The sequence below is a fragment of the Carcharodon carcharias genome, chromosome 5 (assembly GCF_017639515.1).
Source record: "Carcharodon carcharias isolate sCarCar2 chromosome 5, sCarCar2.pri, whole genome shotgun sequence".
In the NCBI taxonomy this organism is placed as follows: Eukaryota; Metazoa; Chordata; class Chondrichthyes; order Lamniformes; family Lamnidae; genus Carcharodon; species Carcharodon carcharias.
Genome location: NC_054471.1, coordinates 46,234,197 through 46,257,933, shown reverse-complemented (window position 1 = coordinate 46,257,933; position 23,737 = coordinate 46,234,197). Strand labels below are relative to the sequence as shown.

At 42.9% G+C, this 23,737-nt stretch overlaps 1 protein-coding gene across 1 annotated transcript in view; it reads left to right on the top strand.

The window, feature by feature from the left end:
- The window catches only part of LOC121277706 (coiled-coil domain-containing protein 162-like), a 111,274-nt gene that overhangs the window by 41,424 nt on the left and 46,113 nt on the right, over positions 1 to 23,737 (top strand). The window contains exons 11-14 of the mRNA XM_041187342.1: positions 955 to 1,104; positions 3,463 to 3,516; positions 13,145 to 13,276; positions 19,905 to 20,057. Of these exons, the coding sequence (XP_041043276.1) occupies positions 955 to 1,104; positions 3,463 to 3,516; positions 13,145 to 13,276; positions 19,905 to 20,057 (489 nt within the window). The remainder of the gene's footprint in view (positions 1 to 954; positions 1,105 to 3,462; positions 3,517 to 13,144; positions 13,277 to 19,904; positions 20,058 to 23,737) is intronic.

The window sequence follows — 23,737 nt, the reverse complement described above, 5'->3', positions numbered from 1 at the left end:
TTTTCCAATAAATTATGTAGATTTTTCTTTTCCCACCTATTTCCATTATTTTTAAATATTTTTAAATCTTTTATGCTCCCCCCACCCCCACTAGAGCTATACCTTGAGTGCCCTATCGTCCATTCTTAATTAGCACATTCGTTTAGATATATATCACCAACTTCAACACCTATATGTTCTTTTGTTCTGTTGTCTGTGACATCTTTTGATGATCTGCTTCTATCACTGCTTGCTTGTCCCTACAACCACACCATCCCCCTCTAATTCTCTTCCGTCACCCAACCCCCCCCACACGCACACATACACACACACACACACACACACACACACCTTAAACCAGCTTATATTTCACCCCTTCCTTGGATTCACCTAGTTCTGTTGAAGGGTCATGAGCACTCGAAACGTCAACTCTTTTCTTCTCCGCCGATGCTGCCAGACCTGCTGAGTTTTTCCAGGTAATTCTGTTTTTGCAGTGTAATATACAATGAGATACCAGCATGTCCCAACCTTCAGTGTTGCTCTGGTGGGCAGGAGGGTACTTTATATTTTGGAAGGTAACCTCTGTCAACCCATTTTTAAAAATCCTCTCCTGCTGCCTTACAGCCAGTCGGCTCTGCTCCCCTGTGGTAGCTGGCTGAGGTTGGCAGCAGCAATTGTCCATCTAGCCATGCCCATCGCAAGCAGAAATCTCACTGGGAGTTTGGCAAAGGTATTTAAATTAGATAGAACATAGGAAGTTTGTTGGGGATTAGTGACGGATGAAGGAAAGCAGATTAACATTAGTAGAATTGTGACCTTATTTCCTATCTGGGGATTAGGTTGGGGGTGGGGCCAATGCGGTGGGCATGGTGGTAATCAGAAGTGAAAAATCTTGTAGCAGAAAGGAAGATTTGCAATGATACATATATAAAGCATGGCTCTAATGTGTATATAATGATTGAGTGATTTTGACAGATTATTTTCAGCAAAGATCATTTAAAAGACTGCCTTATGGCTCTAGCCTGTGATGTAATGGAAAGGGAGCGCAGTAACTTTGAGACTTATTCCATGTGTTACGAAAACATACTCCGTAGGGAGCACCAGCTGCTTTACCAGAAGGAACAGGTACGGAACAGCGTGCAAAGTGGCCACTTAACAAAATAAGGCTTATATTTAGCTGCCACCGGTGCTTTCTTTAAAAAAAAATCTGACATTATGTCTATTGTTATTTTTTATTTATTCTTTCATGGGATGAGGGCATTGCTGGCTGGGCCAATATTTATTGCTCATTCCTAATTGCACTTGAGGAAGTGGTGGAGAACCACCTTCTTGAACCGCTGCAGTTCCCTGTGATGTAGGTACACCCACAGTGCTGTTAGGGAGGGAGTTCCAGGATTTTGACCCGGCGACAGTGAAGGAACAGTGATATATTTCCAAGTCAGGATGGTGTATGGCTTGGAGGGGAACTTACGGGTGGTGGTGTTCCCACCTTACCTGCTGCCCTTGTCCTTCTAGGTGGTAGAAGTCGTGGGTTTGGAAGGTACGTTCGAAGGAGGCTTGGTGAATTTCTGCAGTGCATCTTGTAGATGGTACACACTGCTGTTGGTGGTGGAGGGAGTGGTTGAGTGTAGAAGCTGGTGGATGGGGTGCCTGTCAAGTGGGCTGCTTTGTCCTGGATGGTGTCGAGCTTCTTCAATGTAAGAATGTCAGATTGATCTCTCTTCCCTTCTGAAAGGATATTTTAATAGTAGCAAACAGAAATCATGTAATAAGTTCATCAGATGGGTGTATGTCAGATGCATTTGCATATGTTTCTCTGTTTATGTGTGTGGAGTACTGTGTGTGTGTTTGTGTAAGCTTAATAGCTTTGGACAGACACTGACTCAGTGACATGATGGCATTAACATACTGATATTTTCTCTGGTGATAGTGTTGTGTCTGTTTTCTGTGGTGCTGTGGGGGAACAGATGATTTTTCACTGTCTTGATACACTGTGAGGTGTTTTCATTATCGTCTCGGACCTTTTTTTATTTGTTCATGGGACGTAGGCATCACCAGCTGGGGCCAGCATTTACTGAGAACTGATTGGCTTGCTAGGGTATATAAGAGTCAACTACATTATTGTGGGTCTGAAGTCACATGTAGACCAGGACAGCAGATTAGTGAACCAGATGGGTTTTTACAACAATCGACAATGGTTTCATGGTCATCATTAGACTTTTAATTCCAGATTTTTATTGAATTCAAATTTCACCATCTGCCATGGTGGGATTCGAACCCAGGTTCCCGGAGAATTACCCTGGGTATCTGGAGTACTAGTCCAGTGATAGTACCTCAAAGCCCACCGCCTCCCCTAAAACCACAGATGTTTACAGCACAGAAGAATGCTTGTCGTGTCTGTATTCTTTTGCAATATTGCAATATGCTGTATAACTGGTCAATATAAAACTGCACTGTTAAATCTGCACTAGCTGTAAAAACACAATCAGATCATAAAGCTAAATGCAGCATTCTGATGTGACCCAAATTTAAATAGCATGTGCAGTGATATGGAGGTGATGAAATTCCTGTTTTGAACTTGTTTCAGGGTCTTTTGTAATCCAAGATTGAATGGAAACGATTAAGATTTTAAATTTTTCATCTTGAATTTGCAAGTCTCCAACATGCAATCCAATGTTTGACTGCATGTCTCAACCAGGTTTGTCTCTGGTCCCTAGTTGTGAAGGACAAGCAGATTGAAGGACTTCAGAGTTGTGCCTTGTTTATGGACTTACCACAAGGGGTGCAGTGATCCAAGAAGACAGCTCACCACCACCTTCTCAAAGGCAACTACGGATTGGCAATAAATGCTGGCCCAGCCAGCGAAGCCCACATCCTGTGAATGAATAAATAAAATAATCCTGGCTTCAGCAGTCTGATTCAATCCAGTTGTCCAACTGATGCACCTTGTGATATTGACTGTTAAGGGAATGTCCCTAAATTATAAACTCAAACTGATAGGAACCAAAAATGACTGCTTCGTAGATATGTTGGCCACATCTGCAGCCAAGACAAAATCATCTTCCTTTGTTGGCTTACAGTGGTTGCTGCCTCTGTCTAACTACTTTCTGGTGCTGCTGTTCAATGTTTGATTGCATGTCTCAACCATGTTTGTCTTTAGTCCCTTGCTGTGAAGAACAAGCAGGTTGAAGGACTTTAGAGTTGTGGCGTGTTTATGGACTTTGCAGAATCTATTGAACACAGATCCAGGGCATAGAAAATCGTCCTGGAGAGTGGCAGTTCACACACATTCTGCAAACTAATCTTCAGTCCTTAGTTAAATATATTACCACATGAATATGGGGGAGAAAGGGTTTTTTTTACAAAACGGAGGAAGAATTTCTGGTTTAAAAAAAAGTTTATTACATAGAATTGCATAGAATTCATAATATAGTGCCCAGGAAATTAATATTCTGAGCATTATTTTGTTATGACCTTTTTCAGGAAATGAAGGGAATGCAGAGATTCCGAACGCCATCTACAACACCTGACTGCCAGGTGAACAAACCTCTTTTTACAACTGTACAAAAGTAAAATACTGCGGATGCTGGGAATCTGAAATAAAACAGAAAGTGCTGGAAGTACTCAACAAGTCAGGCAGCCTCTGTGGAGAGAAACAGAGTTAATATTTCAGGCCAAGATGGTCTTTACAATTGTTCATTCAGCATGGTGTATGAATATCAATTGTAGACTGTGACACTGGGATTATTAATCCACCACTGGTATGGACTGGTGAGTCCCACTACTGGGGAGTCCCACTACTGGGGAGTCCCAATATTGGAGAGTCCCTCCACTAGAGAATACGACTACTAGAGAATCCCACTACTGGAGAATCCCACTACTGCAGAGTACCCTTCCGTCCTTAGTCAAGTTGAGCTGCTCCATGCCCTTGATTTTTGGAATCAAATCATAGAATAGATTAATACAGCACAGATCAGAATTGCACCCATTTTATCAGGTTGACTGGGTCATATATTTGTAAAATGAGTTGAGACAGCCCGGATCTTGCAGCCAGAGGCAAAGCGGACGCGTTCATTTTCTATAACATCAGGAACTAGCTCTCCCAGCTGCAGCGTGGGCCCATCAACGAAGTAACTGGGGAGACCTAACAGCGAGGCGCGTTGCTGGTGAGGCCATACCCTCTTTGACATCATAAGCTGAAAACACAACCCTTGAGGTCTGTCTTCAGCTCAATGACAGGTAAGTAGGTAATGATTTTAATGGTTTTCAGTTTTTTATTTGATGTGCACTTAATTGCAGCTCCCCCTTGGCATCCTCCCATCATCCTAGGGGGCTGGGGAGCTGGGAGAGTGGTGAGGGGGAGGGAATTGCACATTGCCATTGGTCCAGCAGGAGTGGGGAGCTGGGATGGGGGAAACTAATTGTTCAGTTTAAACTGATTGCCAAAACTCTTTCCACCCCATGTTACAATGCTGTCATTCTGTTATTAATGTCTTTAGTCTGGTATATGGTAGTCGTGGTCCTGGACTTTCAATTAAGGCTGGAGACAATACTGTTATCAAACTCATCTTTTATTGAACATTATGCTAACTATTTACAAGGCAGTCTCTACACGATGCTCTACTTGGAACTATCTCTCTCTATGCTCTGCTAATGTGTGATTTTATGTCACTGATGATGCAGACTATATATTTACACATTCAACATTAACCCTTTATGCTACATCTCCCATCAAGTTTCTGACTCAATAAATACAATTTACATTATCCTACATCTCACCCCAAAGTCTCTTCCTTCATCTCAGGTTCACAGCGATTAGTGTTGTGGTGGTCTCACAGGATTCCGGTTCTCCCTGTTCTCTCTTGAACTCTGTTGAGTAACTCATGAACCTTCAGAGACTAATGATCCTCTGTTCAGGTTGTCTTCCTGATCACATGGATAGTTAGTCCATTCAGTTGATGGTCTTCTAGTTGATATGAGCACACTTCTATTCTTTCTTGCTATCCCATTCTCTGTTTCAACCAGATAAGATCTCAGACATTGTGTCTTTTCCAGTACTTGGCCTTCTCTATTCTGGTCTCTAATCCAGGCTGGCTCAGCTGGTTGGAGTTCTGGGAACTCATGCACTCTGTGGTGGGATAGTAATTCCTTGGTCTGATTTCCACAATGCTCATCCATCTTTTCCATTACTCTCTTGATGTCAGAGGATTTTAAAGCTGGTATAAACATACGTGGAAGAACAGAAAGTTGAGTGTGTAATCCTCTTCCTTTCAATAGTTCTGAAGGAGCCAACCCATTCTGTAGAGGTATAGAATGGTAACGCAACAGTGCTAAGTTGAGATTGTCATGCTTTTTCAACAAAACTTTGACCATTCTCACTCCTCTCTCGGCCTCACCCTTTGCTTGGGTGAACTAGTTGTATGGACAAATCCATAGTCTTCTGCAAATTTCTTGCACCCTTCACTCACAAATTGTGGACCATTGTCTGAAATGACAAGAACTGGAATACCTTGTGTGGCAAAAATTTATTTTAGTAAATTATGACTGCTTCTGAGGTTGTTCCATGAAGACATTTAACCTCAATCCACCTGGAGTAATAGTCAATAACTATAAGGAATGTCTTCCTCTTGAGCTCGAATAGGTCCATTCCAAGATGTTCGCAGGGTCTAAATGGAAATGATACCATCAAACGTTCATCCTGCGCTTGGCAATGGATTGCACAGGTGATGTAGCTCAAAATCATGTCGTCCAGAGACTTTGAAATTCCTGGCCATCAAACCGATTTTCATGCCCTGGCACAACACTTGGTAATGAGTAGGTAGCGCTGATGTATTCTTTGAAGGATTTAGAATCTGAGGACTCTTGGTATGACTAAGCTCTCATCATCGATTAATAAGTCATCCAAATTACTGAGATGTCTGCATTCCTGAAGGGACTGTTTTAGGGTGCTATTGTTAGGCACACATCCATTTTCATCCATTTTCGCAGTATTCTCTGATTTTGGCACATTCTTCATCTGTTTTCTGTACTTGGTGTAATACACCCTTTTTCTGGGGGTTGGTAGCTTACCCAGTGTCAATCATCTATTTAAACTATCCTGACCAATGGACACAGGACAGGTACTCAAAACGTCAAGGTGGTTACCACCCTCCCGCTCCCCCCCCCCCCCGCCCCACCCTTGTGCGTCACCCTGCTTGAGGTCATCTTTTTAGTTTACGTCATGTTGAGGGTCCTATTCTGGTCCTTTCTAACACTTGCATAGACAAGGAGGCACACAGGACGCCATCCTAAGAGCTTACGAATGTCAACATGGCAGCCTGAACTGAGACTGTTTAGAAGTCAAAGTCTTTAGAAACCCTTTTTCCAGAGAGAGAATCAATGCTGTTTAGAAAACCATTCAAAGGTCCTATGTTATGCAGATTATACCTGTTCATTCAAGACCCCAATTTCTTACATTTCCTCTAGGTTTTCCAATTCATCCCCTTCAAAGAGAAGTTGTAAATCTGTGCAAACTTTCTGGCTCAACATTGGGCATTAGTGATTATGAATCACACGCAAGGTTTCTGTGACTTTTCTTTGTTTATGTTGGAGTTTTGCAATCAACTGTCTCCTTGACCTCCAACTGAATTCCTCCTGGGCCATGGAGCCTCATGATCGATGGCTGAAGTACCTCTGGTTTTAATCACTTTTCTGTATTTGACAGAATTGAAACTCTTGCTCGGTTAAGCTAACTTGAAGTTTGTTTTATGTCTGTTGACCATAATATCCACACTCCAATAATTTCCATTTTCTCCTGTTACTTCTCCCAGGGATGGTACTTCTAGTGTACTTCTTCTTCAATTTCTTGAAGAGTACATGATCTTGGGTGTCTCTCCTTTAATTGTTTGGTTAAAAGCTGTTTGCTGTGGCAAATTGATTTAAAATGGCCTCTCTTCTTGCAGGAATGGCTCCACATTTTTGGCAGGGCAATTTTCACATGGAGGCAGCCTTTTCCCAACACAGCAAGAACACTGGACAATGGTGGCTACCATGCCCTCTTGTCTTTTTCTCTGTTTGGGATTAGGTGCGCTGCAATTTTTTCATTCTATAAACTGAACTGTTTCAGCCTGTTTCGTCCACGAGATTTCTTTCTCGCCTCGAATAAACCTTCTGTTTTGCCTGCTCTCTTCTGCCTGCCTTGCTATCTGTACCATATTCAACAGGGTAAAGTCTTCCCATGACTGCAAAAAAAAATCGGAGAGTGTCTCTTCTAATACTCCCATGACAATGCAATCTCTAATTATTTCGTCCTTTAGTGATCTGTATTCACAATTTTCTGCTAATTGGTTTGGCTCACTAATAAGGGAATCCATGCTCTCTTCCAGACTTTGGGTGAACCTATTAAATTTTGCTCACTCTATAATGGTGTTTTTCCAAAGATAAGAAAAAATATTGAAGGCTTTGATAACTTCTTTATGTGGTGCCATGCCCTTGTTAATGGCCTGTCTGACCCCAACATCATCTGTACTATTGCCAATGACATATACTAAGGTACTGACCTGCTCCTTGCTAGTCTTTTCTGCTAGTCCCAGTGCTGTTCTGTACCTGGTGAACCTGCGACACCAGTTCTGCTACTCTCAGCTTAATCCAGGCCTTCCATGTGGTCGATGCACTCTGGTAAGGGTAGGACCTTTTCCATCCCTTCTTTTTACTGCTGCTTCTTCTGGAAGACAATCAAAAATTTTCACGCAATGTCCCTGTCCTGCTGTGGTTTCCCTCACTGCTCCTTCCGCTTGCTGGGCTCTTCACTTGTTGCTCCTTTCATTGTGTTTAACCATTGCCGCCATCTGTTATTGTTACCTTTGGTCTGGTAGGTGGTAGTTGTGGTCATGTACTTACAGATAAGGCTGGAGGCAATACTGTTGGCAAACTCTATCTTTTATTGAACATTATGCTAACTATTTACAAGGTAGATGCTACACGATGCTCGACATGAAACTTTCTCCATGTTCTGTTATCATGTGATCTTACATCACATGATAAACTATATATTTACATATTTAGCATTAACCCTTTATACTACTCACCAACAGTGTTACTGTATTACAGAGGAGGTAACACACCTATTTCCAGAGGTGATAAGAAATTGCAGGAGTTGTTGCTGCCACTACTTTTTTCTAGCCACAGGCAGATTAAACTTAGGCCTGTAATGCGGGCCTAAATATTTCTGGTCCCCCCCACTGTGGGAATAGGCGCTGGCAGGACTGAAATTTTGACGGACCAGCAAAAGGTCCGTTGACTTCAGTCGGGAATTTTGCAGGAATGGAAAATCCCACCTGTGGCTTTGAGGCAAATCTGCAAACAGGAACAAAAGTACACACATGAAGTATGTTCTGCAATAAAAATGAAGTGGGCTGTGCAGCACTGAGATCTCCAGTACGTTGTAGTTCAGCTGGTTTCTGCACTAGGCATTAAAACGGATGTCAAACCAGAGGAATTAAATAAAATACAAGATGGGTGAATTGTGGAAGTCAGCATAAGTTATTTGGAGAAAGCCGCAGAATAGCTGCTAGGAAAACTTTGAAACAGCTGAGCAATTTGTTAAGAGTTCAGTACTGTTTTCCAGCAAGCAGACCACTTTACTTGGTCTTTATATTGGCATAAAGCAGATGAATTCTATTTAATAATGGGATCATCATGGTCTAATGTAAATAAAATAACTGGGTTTCTGCATTGTTCGTTTAAACACACACGATGGGTGGAATTTAATGTAAGCGATGCCAGCAATGTAATGGCCTGCGGGCTAGAGAGCCAACAAGAGCCCCGTGTTGCCTACTTTTGAAAAAGCCTGCCACATTAACTGCCAGTCAGGCTCTTAACTGGGTAGTAATGGGCCTTCCCCAGGATCCAAGACGCTGTGGGTGGAAATGTCACGGCCTGAGAGCTGTCATCCAGTCAGAGGCCAGTGGCTGTGCATTTCTCAGTAGCGCCCCCGCCACCGGGGAGAAAATGGCTGCTTCTGGTAATGCACACAGCCGGGCACCCAGGATTGCCGAGGGCCCCAGGCCACTGGTCAGCGATGGTAGGAGGGGGGTCACGGGGTGGGGATGATGCGATGAGTGGTGGGAGCAGAATTGGCAGCAAGGGCAGGGGGTTGGCTCTGAACAGACCCCCTTTTCTGCCAGGTCCCTCAGTTAGGCACTGAGTGCCTGACAATGAGGAATTCCACCCTCCCCCCCCCACATCCCCGCACTCCCTGGAAGCCCGCAATCGGCCAGACCAGCAAGTGTGCCTCGGGGAGGGCATTAAATCTGGCTGGTGGGTGGGCTGGGGGTGAGATATTCGCATGTGAAATTCTTAAACAGTCAGTCATTCAGTTCTCACTTGAAGAACAGGATATCAACAGAGAAAAATCTGTGGAGACCTTAGACAACTGTTTGGTCATGATTCAATCTCTTGAACCAAATCAGGTGGGAGATTGTATAACTATGAGAAACAGAGTTCCATGCCACTTGTAGGATCCCGAGGACAATTTTGATGGCACAGAGTACAAAAGCAAAGAAGTTATGCCAATCCTGTATAAAACACTGGGTCAGCCTCAACTAGAGTATTGTGCCATTGATGTTGGGTTGCACGATTCATTCCATGTGATATCAAGAAACGGCTGAAGACACTGGATACTGCAAAGGCTATGGGCCCTGACAATATTCCAACAATAGCACTGAAGATTTGTGCACCAGAACTTGCTGCACCCTTAGCCAAGCTGTTCCAGTATAGTTACAACACTGGCATTTACCCGGCTATGTAGAAAATTGCCAAGGTATGTCCCATATACAAAAAGCAAAATAAATTCAACCCGGCCAATTACCGCCCCATTACTGCCCTATCAGTCTACTCCTGATCATCAGTAAAGTAGTGGAAGGGGTCATCAACAGTGCTATCAAGTGGCCCTTGCTTAACAATAACCTGCTCACTGAAGCCCAGTTTGGGTTCCGCCAGGGCCTCTCAACTCCTGACCTCATTACAGCCTTGGTTCAAACATGGACAAAAGAGCTGAACTCCCGAGGTGAGGTGAGAGTGACTGCCCTTGACATCAAGGCAGCATTTGACTGAGTGTGGCATCTAGCAAAACTGGAGTCAATGGGAATCGGGGAAAAACTCTTCGCTGGTTGGAGTCATACCTAGCACAAAGGAAGATGTTTGTGGTTGTTGGAGGTCAGTCATCTCAGCTCCAGAGCATCACTGCAGAAGTTCCTCAGGGTAGTGTCCTCAGCCCAACCATCTTCAGCTGCTTCATCAATGACCTTCCTTCATCATAAGGTCAGACGTGGGGATGTTCGCTGTTGATTGCACAATGTTCAGTACCATTCGCAATTCCTCAGATACTGAAGCAGTCCAAGGGGAGGCAATGTTGTAGTGGTAATAATCCAGTTACCCAGGATAATGCTCTGGGGACCTGTGTTCGAATCCTGCCATAGCAGATAGTGGAATTTGAATTTAATAAAAATCTGGAGTTAAAAGTCTAAAGATGCCCACGAAACCATTGTCGATTGTTGTAAAAATCTATCTGGTTCGCTAATGTCCTTTAGGGAAGAAATCTGCTGTCCTTCCCTGGTCTAGCCTACATGTGACTGCAGAACCACAGCAATGTGGTTGGCTTTTAAATGCCCTCTAAACAAGGGCAATTAGGGATGGGCAATAAATGCTGGCCTAGCCAGTGATGTCTACATCCGAAGAATGAATATTAAAAAAATTGTCCAAATGCAGCAAGACCTGGACAATACCCAGGCTTGGGCTGACTAATGGCAAGTAACATACATGCCAAACAAGTGTCAGGCAATGGCCACCACCAACAAGAGAAAATCCAATCATCACCCTTGATGTTCAATGGCATTACCATCATTGAATCCCTCACTATCAACATCCTGGGAGTTACTATTGGCCAGAAACTGAACTGGACTAGCCATATAAATACTGTGGCTACAAAAGCAGGTCAGAGGCTAGGAATTGTGTGACGAGTAACTCACCTCCTGACTCCCCAAAGCCTGTCCACCATTGACAAGGCACAAGTCAGGAGTGTGATGGAATACTCCCCACTTGCCTGGATGAGTGCAGCTCCCACAACACTCAAGAAGCTTGACACCATCCAGGACAAAGCAGCTGGCTTGACTGGCATCCCTTCCACAAACATTCACTTCCCCCACCACCGAAGCACAGTAGCAGCAGTGTTTACCATCTATAAGATGCACAGCAGGCATTCACCAAGGCTCCTTCATCAGCACCTTCCAAACCCATGACCGCTACCAGCTAGCAGGACAAGGGCAGCAGATAGATGGGAACATCACCACCTGGAAGTTCCCCTCCAAGTCACTCACAATCCTGACTTGGAAATATATCACTGTTCCTTCACTGTCACTGGGTCAAAATCCTGGCACTCCCTTCCTAACACCACTGCGGGTGTACCTACACCACATGGACTGCAGTGGTTCAAGAAGGCAGTTCACCACCAGCTTCTCAAGGGCAACTAGGGATGGGTAATAAATGCTGGCCCAGCCAGCGAATTTAATAAATTTATAAAAGGCAATTTGGGGGGAGGGGAAATCCCATGAAAATCTATCTATCCATTATTGGAAAGATTGAGCTCACTCTCTTACTTTCTTCCAGCACATTTGTTTTATGCTTACGGAAAAAACATGGTAAAGTACCTATGAACCAAAACCTGTACTGTTATGTATGCCATAATTGGTTAGTTCATTAATTATTCAGATGTTAGAGATTATATAGAATGCCAATCATGTTTACTCTTCATTGACTTCAGTGGTGGTTCATTCATCCATTGTACTCTTGCTATTTAAAATGTCCTCCTAGAATCATACTTCTACATCATAATTTCAGCAATCTACTAAAGAATTTATTTACCATTATTCATTTCTCCCTGCCCATTCACTCCATTCTACCCACTCCTTTTCAATGTCCATTTGGTTCCTCTCTGTAGTACCCTCTGGAACATCTTTCTGTGTGACTAATTCAAAAGGAAGTAGTTGTCATGATCATAAACCCAGAGTATTACTTCATGATAAAAGAAAGCAAAGAAATATTTGTATTAAATAGCACCTTTCATGACTTCAGGACTTTTCAGCTAATGAAGTACCATTAAAGTGTGGACACTGTTGTAACGTGGGATGGGCCAGGAAAGGAAGACGTGAGGACATTAGTGAAATAAGTGCCTTTAAGACAGACTTCATTTGGTGCCTTTTTATTTTCCCAGGAATTCTCAAAGGACTTCATGGCCAATTAATTACTTTTGAAGTGTGGTCACTCAAATTATTGGAAGCAAAAGCAGAAGCGAATTTGCACACAGCAAGGACCAACAGGCTGCAGTGTCTTAACTCACCAGATAATCTGTTTTGGTGCAGTCGGTTGAGAGAAAAATGTTGGCCTGGATAACACCTCTGCTATTCTATAATTAGTGTGGCTTTTAGTCCACTTGAATGGGCCTCATCTGAAAGGCACTTCAGGCCCTCAGTCTGGGCTGTAACCTCAGCTTAAATTGTCTGCTGAAGTTCCGAATAATGTCAGGGCTATAAGTGTGTAATTATGAGGGCAGGTTGCACGCAGGAGCCTTGTATTCCCCGTGTATAGAAAATTAAGGGTTGATCTTACTGAAGTGTCTGGGATGATTATAGGATTTGATAGGGTAGGTGGAAAGAAACTATTTTCTCTAGCTGGAGAGTCTAAATAGGGAAATATAACCTTAAATTCGAGCTGGGCCAATCAGGGGTCATGTCGCTTCCTGTTTTGTTAGACAAGGCTGTTAATTGTCACAGACTCAATGCAGGTCAATGGAGTACAGATCATCCATGATCTAATTGAATGATGGCCCCTAGGTTTTGCAGTGGGGCTTGAATCCAATCTTCTCACTCAGACAAAATTACTGCCACTGAGCCAAGGTGACACATGGTTTACTCACTAGTCATTGGAGTGAGGAATATCTTCCCAACAAGGCATAGAGCTACAAGAACTGCCCTTGTACAAAATACATCCAGATGTCATGATGGGAGAGTTGGGAGAGGGAAGAACTTTAATGAGTTGAATGATCTTTTTTCATCCCTGATACTTTTGTCCTTGATGGATGTAAATATGCAGAATGTATAACGTTACCAAATGTCTGTTTCTTTTCTCTCAGTTAGCTGACCTCAGTCATGAGATAATTATAGAAATCACAGCTCTCCGAGCAAAGCTGACCAACGTGGAAGAAGAGAATTTGAGGCTGAAAGAAGAGATCAGGAAAGAAGTGAGACAGGAATATGATGCTTTGGTCAGACATTTGTTTGCATCCTGTTTTGCATTCAAGGTGTGTATGTAGATATGCGGCAGTATTAAAATATTCATCTATCTGCATCTTCTTATCTCAAAAGATAAGACATCCAAAAATATATTGGCCAGAATTTTACACTGATCGGTCAGGCGCACACCCAACCCGAACACACGTGAAATTGCGCAAAACGATATTGAAGTTGGCAGGCGTGGCTCCAACTCCGACATGCGCTCGCCGACAATTAAAGGGCCAATTAAGGCCATTAAAAACCCTATTGTCCATGATTTTACGTTGCCCGAGCGATTTTGCATTCGTCACAAGGACAGGCGGGCAGCCGTTGTTAACAAAACCTCATCCAAGGGCGGGATGAAATGCCCAGGGTGATTTATAATAAAAAAAGATATCTGGGGGCTGATGTTTTTGGAGTTCTTCTGTCAGGTGCTTGAATATGTTGCATAGACACAGTTGGGTGTATTTTTTCCATGTCATTTAATCTGTACCCTCTGAGGCAACTCTGCAGCAGCTCTCTGCCTTCAGGGAGCTCACCAGAAGCCCGTCTGTACCCTTACTTTTGTTGGTGCCTGCCCGCTTCCCGACCCCATCGGCAGCACTGAGGCTTTCTACTCAGGCCCCCACCCCCCCCCCCCCCCGCCCCCACAGCTCTTCTTTCAGTACATCGATGACTGTTTCGGTTAGATGATGCCGCTTCATGCTCTTGTCTGGACCTGGAAAAATGTATCCATTTTGCTACCAATTTCCACCCCTCTCTCACCTTCACATGGTTCATCTCTGACACTTCCCTTCCATTCCTTGAGCTCTCTGTCTCCATTTCTGCTGATAGACTGTCCACCAATACTCATTACAAGCCCACCAACTCCCACAGCTACCTCAGCTACAGCTCTTCACAACCTGCTACATGTAAGGGCTCCATCCCATTCTCTCAGTTCCTTCACCTCCGTCGCTTCTGTTCCAATGATGCCACTTTCCAAAACGGCACTTCTGACATGTCTTCCTTTTTCCTTAATCAATGTTTCCCCCCGCCTCCCCACAGTGGTTGACAGGGCCCTCAGCCGTGTCCAACCTATCTCCTGCACCTTTGCCCTCACACCTTCCTCTCCCTCCCAGAACCATGATAGGGTACCCCTTGTCCTCACTTTTCACCCCACCAGTCTCGCATTCAAAGGATCATCCTCCGCCATTTCCGCCAACTCCAGCTTGATACCTCTATCAAACACATCTTCCCCTCACCCCCACCCCATCAGCATTCCCTCCAGGACACCCTGGTCCACTCCTCCCCTTCCCATGGAATCTTCCTATGCAATCGCAGAAGCTGCAACACCTGCCCCTTTACCTCCTGCTTTCTCACTGTCCAAAGCCCCAAACACTCTTTTCAGTTGAAGCAGCGCTTCACTTGCATCTCCTTCAATTTAGTCTACTGCATTCGTTGCTCCCAATGTGGTCTCCTCTACATTGGGGAGACTAAACACAGACGGGGTAATCGCTTTGCAGAACACCTTCCTTCGGTCTGCAAGCATGACCCAGACCTTCCTGTCGCTTGCCATTTCAACACCCCATCGTGCTCCCACATCCACCTATCTGTCTTTGGCCTGCTGGAATGTTTGTGAAGCCCAACACAAACTGGAGGAACAGCACCTCATATTCCGATTAGGCACTTTACAGCCTTCGAGACTTAACATTGAGTTCAACAACTTCAGATCATGAACTCTCTCCACCCTCTTGACTCCATTATTAACCCAAATTTTATTTATTTATTTATGTATTTGTTTTTTATAATTAATGATTTGGTTTTTTTATCCTTTTCCCCTATTCCCCTCTCCCCCCACAGGGCCAACTGTCACTTGTTTTCATGTTTTGCTTTCACAACTGCTGACCCTTGTTCCGCTTTTAACACCTTCTGCTATCTTACCTTTATGCCACGCTCAGTACCTTCTTTACTCTTCACCATTACCATTAACACTCCCTTTGTCTTGTTTCCATGACATCTTTGTAAATCTATTCTTAGTTGTCACCTATCCCTGACCTTCTATCTCATTCCATCTGCTCCACCCCCTCTTAAACAGTATAAAATCGATCACATTTCTACTTCCCTTTAGCTCTGAAGAAGAGTCATACGGACCTGAAATGTTAACTTTGTTTCACTCTTCCCAGATGCTGCCAGACCTGCTGAGTTTTTCCAGCATTTTTCTGTTTTTATTTCAGATTTCCAGCATCCGCAGTATTTTGCTTTTATGTTACTGCTGTGGGAGAAATGGGTTTCTATTCTTTGGGCACTGGCACCAGTACTGGGGAAAGTGGGAGCCTGTATCATTAGGATGGGCTTCACCTGAGCCATGCTGGAACCAATGTTCTGGTAAGCCATATAACTAGGATGGGAGCGAGGGCATTAAATAATAGGGGTGAAGAATCATGTGGGAGGAGTGTCATGAAAATACAACAATTTTCATAATATTATGATTTCTTGTAAAAGTGACTTAATAGTGGGGTTTGAATTAGTTTCTCTGTATGTTGTGTGTGTGTGTGTGGGATTTAATTGAATTGAAGACAGCTAGTCTGGAGCTTTTGAGTTAGCAAAAGAGAAGCTAGGTTTGAAATATTAAATACGTAAACATGATTGAAGTTTTAGAATATGAGGTGTGAGGAATGTTTGCATTTTTAAACAAACCAGTCATTTGAATTTCAAAGAGATAATTTATATTATGAGAAAAGTAAAGTTGCAAAGACATCTTGGAACAATGGAATTTACATTAAAAAGGGAGAAACATGTGTAAAGGAGATGAGGTTATGTGTAAGGGGGAAGGCATCCTAAGATCTAACAAGTGTGAAAAGTCTCCAGCCTCTAGGTATCAAGTTGCTGTCACCAGGAACTGAACTAAAAAAAACTCACTGTGAATATCACTGTCCAGGGTATTGTGTGCTTTGCCTGAATCTGCTAAATCTATTCTGTTTTACTGTTACCTTCATAGAGCTGTAACTGGGAGTCAGATTAATTAGGGGAGCTAGGAGTTATCATAGCAGTAATTTGTAGACCTGTGTATGTGCTTAAAATCTTTTCTTCTATTAATAAATGTTTTATTTTGTTTTGTTAAAAACCCTCTAAGACTCACTAGACTTATTACTACCAAATTCAAGGCACGCATCTTGAAATAAAATACAAATTGCAAAACATTTGTGGCAGTTTCAAGTTTCCTTCTGGGATTTGAGCAGCTCAGCATTTACCATCCACTGTGCCATAACAGGAGATATAGTAAATTAAAGGGGAATGAGAAGGTAATAGAGCAGGCTAGCATTTTAGGTAAAGATAACCAGGGTGTAGCAGGGAGGGACAGAGCATGCAAACTTAAGGTGCACCAACAGATCAAGGCCAGAGAGTGCAAAAATGGTAAAAAGAACAGTGTTAATGATTTTGTATCTGAATGCACACAGCATTCGTAACAATATGGATGAATTGTTAGCACAGATGCAAAAAATATGTATGACCTGATAGCCATTACAGAGACATGGTTGCAGGGTGACCAAAGCTGGGACCTGAATATTGATGACAATTCGGAATGATGGGAAGCTTGGAAAAGGTGGTGGAGTAGCTCTGTTAATTAAGGATGACGGTAGTGAGAGATGACCATAGCTTGAAAGAGCAAGATATAGAATCAGTTTGGGTAGAGATAAGAAATAGAAAAGATAAGAGGTCATTTGTGGGAGTAGTTTATAGGCCCCATAACAGTGTTACACTATAGGACAGAGTATACAGGAAGAAATAAATGGGGCTTGTAAGAAAGGTACTGCAGTAATCATGGATGACTTTAATCTTCATGTAGATTAGATGAATCAGATTAGCAAAGGTAGCTGAGTGAATGAGTTCATAGAGTGTTTTCGGGACAATGGGCAAGGAAATCAAAGGTTATCAGGGATAGATGGGAATGTGGAATTAATAATACAAACAGATCAGCCATGATCTTATTGAATGGCGGAGCAGGCTCAATGGGTCCAATGGCCTACCTCTGCCCCTATTTCATATGTTCGTATATACGTAATTTCTTAGAGCAGTATGTTCTAGAGCCAACCAGGGGACAGGCTATTCTAGGCTTGGTAAAGTGCAATGAGGTGGGTTTAATCAATAACCACTTAGTAAAGGAGCCTCTAGGCGACAGCAATCATAATATGATAGAATTTCATGCTCAGTTTGAAGAGGTGAAGTGTGGGTCAAAGACTACTGTTTTAAACCTAAATAAAGGATATGAAGGGAGAGTTGACTAAAGTGAACTAGGAAACTAGATTAAAGGGTAGGACAGTAGAGATTCAGTGCCAGACTTTCAAGAAGATATTTAATAACCTTGAGCGATTTATCCTAGTGAGAAAGAAAGGCTCTTTGAGAAGGATGCATCATCTGTGGCTAAATAAGGAAGTTAAAGATAGTATCAAATTGAAAGAAACACTGAACAAGCTGTGAAGGATAGTGGTAAATCAGAAGATTGGACTGAATATAAGAACCAGCAAAGAAAGACTGAAAAAAAAAGGAAGAAATTAGAGTATGAGAGAAAACTAGCTAAAAATATAAAAACAGATAGTAAGAGTTTCTATATTAAGAGTATTTAAAAAAGGAAAGAGTAACTAAAGCTAGTGTTGGACCTTTAGAGAGTGGGTCTGGAGGAGAATTAATAATGGAAAACAAGGAAATGGCAGAAGCATTGAATAGATATTTTGTCACTGTAGAAGATTTAGAAAACTTCCCAAAGATACTTGAAAATCAAGAGGTGAAAGAGAGGGAGGAACTTAAAACAATCACCATCATCAGAGAACAGGTACTGGAAAAACTATTAGACCTAAAGGCTGACAAGTTCCCAGGGCATGATGGCCTGCATCCTAGGGTCTTAAAAGAAGTGGCAGCAGAGATAGTAGATGCATTGGTTATAATCTTCCAAAATTCCTTAGATTCTGATAGGGTCCCAGCGGATTGGAAAATAGCAAATGAGGATAAAGAGGAACCTGTAGATATGGTGTAAATGGATTTCCAAAAGGCATTTAATAAAGTGCCACGTCAAAGGTTGCTGCACAAAATAAGAGCTCATGGTGTAGGGGGTAATATAATAGCGCAGACAGAGGATTGGTTAGTAAACAGGAAGCAGACGTTAGGGATAAATGGGTCATTTTCAGGTTGGCAAGCTGTAATTAGAGGAGAGCCACAGATATCAGTGCTAGGGTCTCAACTATTTACAATATATATCAATGACTTGGATGATGAGACTGTATGAGTGGTAGCTAAATTTGCTGATGACACCAAGATAGATAGGAAAGTAAGTTGACAAGAGGAGATAAGAGTCTACAAAATATACGTAGATTAAAGGAGTCGGCAAAAGTCTGGCAGATGGAGTATAACGTGGGAAAATGTAAACTTGTCCACTTTTGCAGGAACAGTAGAAAAACAGTATACTATTTCAATGGGGGGAGATTGCAGAACTCTGTGGGACGGAGGGATCTGGATGACCTGGGACATAAATCACAAAAAGTTAATATGCAGGTACAGCAGGTGATTAGGAAGCCAAATGGAATGTTGGCATTTATTGCATGAGGAGTGGAATATAAAAGTAAATAAGTTTTACTGTGCTGTTCAGGGCCTTGGTGAGACCATACCTGGAGTACTGTGTACAGTTTTGGTCTCCTTATTTGAAAAAGATAGAATTGTGTTAGGATCAATTCGGAGAAGGTTCACTCAACTCATTCCTGGGATGAGGGGCTTAACTTATGAAGAAAGGTTGAGCAGTGTTGGCCTATACCCGTTGGAGTTTAGAAGAATAAGAGGTGATCTTTTTGAAACATATAAGATCCTGTGGATGCTGAGAGGATATTTCCTCTTGTGTGGGAGATTAGAACTAGGGGACACAGTTGAAGAATAAGATGTCTCCTTTTTTAGACGAAAAGAGGGGATTTTTTTTTCTCTCAGAGGGTCGTTATGTGGAATTCTCTTCCCCAGAAACCAGTGGAGGCTGTATCATTGAATTTAGATAGGTTTTTGATAGACAAGGGAGTCAAGGGTTTTGTGGGGGGTGGCAGACAGGAAGGTGAGGTTGATACCTCAACCAGATCAGCAATGATCCTATTGAATGGCGGAGCAGTTATAAAAGCCCTACACCTGCTTCCAAGCCCTATGTTTCTATTAGTCAGAACAAGAGCAAAATAGATGCTGATTCCTGCTTACCCAGCTGAGAGGGGAACTCCTGGATACATCACCATTTTGAACCCACTTGAAAAGGTAGTTTGAAATTTCCTCTTCACAGCTCTGGGGGATGGGATATGGAGCGGGAATGCATATTAGATTTTATATTTTGGATCCTGAACCATATTTTAACCAGCTCAGTTTTTAAGCTGTTTAATATAATATCTGTTGGATATCACAAATCCTGCAGTGTCATATTAGTAACAAATGCTACATGAATTGCTAAATGAAGTGGTGCAAATCCGCTTATTTTGAAAAGATGATGTATTTGTTGCCAGTTAATCAATTGTCTGTTAATACCAATGGGATAGTCCATCTACAGCGACTAGTGTGATATTACATGGCTAAATGTTTTCACTGTAGCTGTAATTGCTACTCTCGGTGCATTCATAACAACAGGGAAAGCTGGATGAATACCACATCAACATGAACAAAACAGTCAGTGAACTGATCAGTGAAGTGAGAAGAAAAGGTGTGGAAAACATGATTATCCTCAAGAGGAAGATCGGCTCCACAAAGAACGATGACACTTTAAAAGAGAACCTGGCACGGGTAAGCAAGCCTTTTAACTCTCTACTTTTATCAGAGGAAAAGCTCTTTGAAGTGTTTCTCAGTCCAGAGGTTACTCCAACTCTTGATCTTGGGTCAGCTTCAATTGGTTGAAAACTTGTAAAACTACCGACTGGTTTCATTCCATCTCTGTTGTTTTGAATCTGAGCTCCTGTCATAAGGTTATGAGAATCTAAGAGAACAGATAGAAATAAATGCAAAAATACTCAAACCAAGGAAATGTTCATGCAGTAAAGAGTTCCAAAGTTGTGTACACATGTAAGTATCTTTAGCTATGAACTAGCCTTGTACCAATGCACTAAAACCCACAGTAACTGAACAGCCGTAACTTCATTATTGCCTAAGTAATCACATAGTCCTCGCTTGTAGATTTTGATTCCAGGGGCCAGAATATCCTTTTGTTAAATTAGTGAATAACTGTTTCCAAAGTATGTAAATAATTTACCAATTTTAATGTTTTTCAAAAAAAACTTCTAAAGAGATCCTCCAGGTTTTGAAAAATCACTTGATTTATAGAATTGCCATTTTTACTAATCTGATTGATTGCTTTTACATAATAACTTTGTGGTCAATGATTATAATAGACAGAACTCCAAGTCCATTAAGGAGTTAATAAATTAATAATTTAAAGATTAAGATTTATGAACTTTTGACATTTTGTGTTTCAGCCAACAAATTACAACAAAATCAGAGCAGTTGACAAAAACTTGAAAATTTGACAAGACGTCTTAGGGATTGGCATTTTTAACAATTGCACACATTTCCTTTGGAGCTTTTTTGTGCATGAACCTTAACCTTTCTGCAATCTACATTTCCAGCGCAGGTCTTTGATCTCACATTCTGCTACTTGGCAGTGTTATTTTTAAATGCATACTTTAGTTTTGTAGATGTTATGCCATATTAGCTAAACTACACTTAGATTGCCAACAGCAAAAACTTAATTGGATCATCTCTGCAGCAATGAAGGTTGCTCTTAATCCAAGAAAGTTAAATTATGCTTCCCATTGCATTCCTGTGCATTTGTAAAGTTAATAAAGGAAAATAGTACCCATGGGAGGTGGACGCTTCATCAGTCTGATTGTTTAGTTTATTTTATTTTCTATTTTCCTATTGAGGGAGAAAATTAATATAAACCTCACAATTGCTGAGCCTTGTAAGAGCAAACTCCCAATTGAGGGAGATATTCAGGGGTCCATTTCATTCTCTTATGATTAAGTCACAAATCCTTCTTTCCCCTACGATCCCAAAAGCAATCTATAATTAAAAGGGTGGAATTTTCCGCTCCCGCCAGCAGCTGGAATCGTGGTGGGCGGGGCACTAAATTTGGCATGCTGGAAAAAGTCAGTTTCCCGCCTTCAGAATATTAGTTTGGAATTTTGTTCTCCCGATTTTGATGGCAGGTCAAAGGTGGCTCGAGTTTCCCGCTGAACGGTCAGGAACCACCTTTGCATTCATTTGTATCTCATGAATGCTCATTAAATGGCCAACTCATCAGAATTAGATGCCCCCTCCAAATTAAGTGCCCCGCTAGAGGATAATTAAAATGGTCCGTTTCATGACTGTTTTTAAGGGGTGTGCATCTGGTGAGCTTCACTTCATCAACAACTTCGAGGTACGTAGACATTGTTTTCACCAACCTTTAAAATCATTGCTGCAAGATTTCGGGTGCCTGCATCTCAAGCAGCGCCATGGCTGGGCACGGGAGGCAATGCCAGCGGGGAAGTGGGAGATGGTGGCAGGACTTGGGGGGTGAAGGGGGGTTGTTGGTGGAACACGGGAGGAAAGGGGAAAGACGGAAGTAGGATAAGGGGGGTTGCTGTGATGGAATACGAGGGGGAGGGGGAAAATAGAGGCAGGACAAAGTGGGAGGTGGAACACAGGAGGGAAGACAGAGGCAGGACTAAGGACGGGGCGGGGGGGGGGTGGGTTGCTTGGTGGAACATGGGAGGGAAGGAGGAAGATAGAGGCAGGGCTAGGGTACGGTTAAGGAACAGATTGGAGTAGTGAAATACTGAAAGAGTTATTAGAATTTCCAAGAAGTCAGAGATTGTCCTGGGGTGGAGGCCATGCTTTCGGGGGCATATTGAAGAAACTGTCTTGGGGCTGTGTGGGCCATGTTAGAGAGCTCTGCATGGCACACATGGTCTGCTTGGTCCCAGTCTTGGGTTGGGGAAGACCTCTCTGGGCAGTGACAGTCATGCACAGTATGGTACGAAGGTCAATCACCTAAGGGATTTAGTCCTGGGGGTTAGAGCCACAGTACTGTGAGGCAGATGGCACAGCCATGGTCAGGGCAACTGCTTCATAACTAAGTCAGTAGCTGAAAAGTCATGGGGGTGTATGGATGGTCTAATGTGGGGGTCCTGGAAAGTCATTGTTCATGTGGTCTCGGGAAGGGGAGGGGTCAGGTCGACAAAGGACTTGGAGACATCAACATTAAAGGGTTCGGGGGGAAGGACAGGAATATCAAAAAGGATAATGATGGGGTCAAGGGTAATGGGGAGGCTGGACAGTGACAGAAGAAATGGGGATTAGGAGGCATTGAGAATGGAGAAGGATGAGACCAGCTCGATGGGTAATAGGGGAGGTTGGAAGCTGGTCTCCCAGACGAAGGTCAGTAGCACCATTTTTGATCTCACCTGACAATGAGGCAGATTGAAAGTCAAGCTAGAAGAAAATCCACCAGGGAGGGGTCTCAGGGCATGTGGGAGAAGTTCAGCACAGCAAATGTTTGCCGATTGAAGGGGTACCCTATAACTGTCCTGCTCCAGCCATGGACAGCCTGGCTCAACTGAGTGCTGGGCTTGGAGTACAATGCACAATGAATGAGCTTGGCTGCTTTACTAATGGTGCGCATTCAGGTGACAATCCATTAAGTTTAGGTGTTGCCGTGCATATGATCTTAATTGACATCTGAAACTTACAGAGACATGTCAGAATGGATGCAGGGCCAACAATCGATGGCCACATCTGCTGTACAGAGGCAACATGGACCCTACAAGCCTCCATGTTCCAATTGCACTGGCCATGACAATCAAGGCACCATGTTTGCAGTCAGGACATAAACGCAAGGATTGAGTATCAATAGTTATTGTCAAGGCCACTGGAGGACAACCAACACAAGGCTGATTGTGGATCTTAGGACTTGGGTATTTTGACCCTATTGAAGACCCTCATTGTGAATGGACAGTCACGTCTGAACAAAAAGCTCAGCCACCTGTCGTTCTCCAGGATGATGCAAGGGGTGAACTCGGTATGCGATATGCAGACTAAGGGAAAGCCAAGAGCTGAAGATTGCATCCCTGTCTTGTATATAGAGCGAGACCGTTCCATGGGAACGACCATTGATTGCTCAATTGTACCTGTTCACAGATGCAAGAAGGAGTGGAGAACGCAGGCTGCAGGCAATGCTGTCTTCTTGATAGCTTTGATTACGATGAGGAGACGGGCCCTTTGCCAATTGGCACAGCTCAAGGAAGACCATCACCCTGAGGAATAAGAGCCAGCAAGGCCCCATGAAGACCCAGATGCCAACCAGGAGGGGCCAAATCCACAAAGACATTTGGCATGACCAAGGGTCTACAGAAGATGCAGCTCATACCTGGAGATGAGCGAAAGACAGTACCACAAACACCTTTACTTGTCTAGGATGAGGTGGCTCA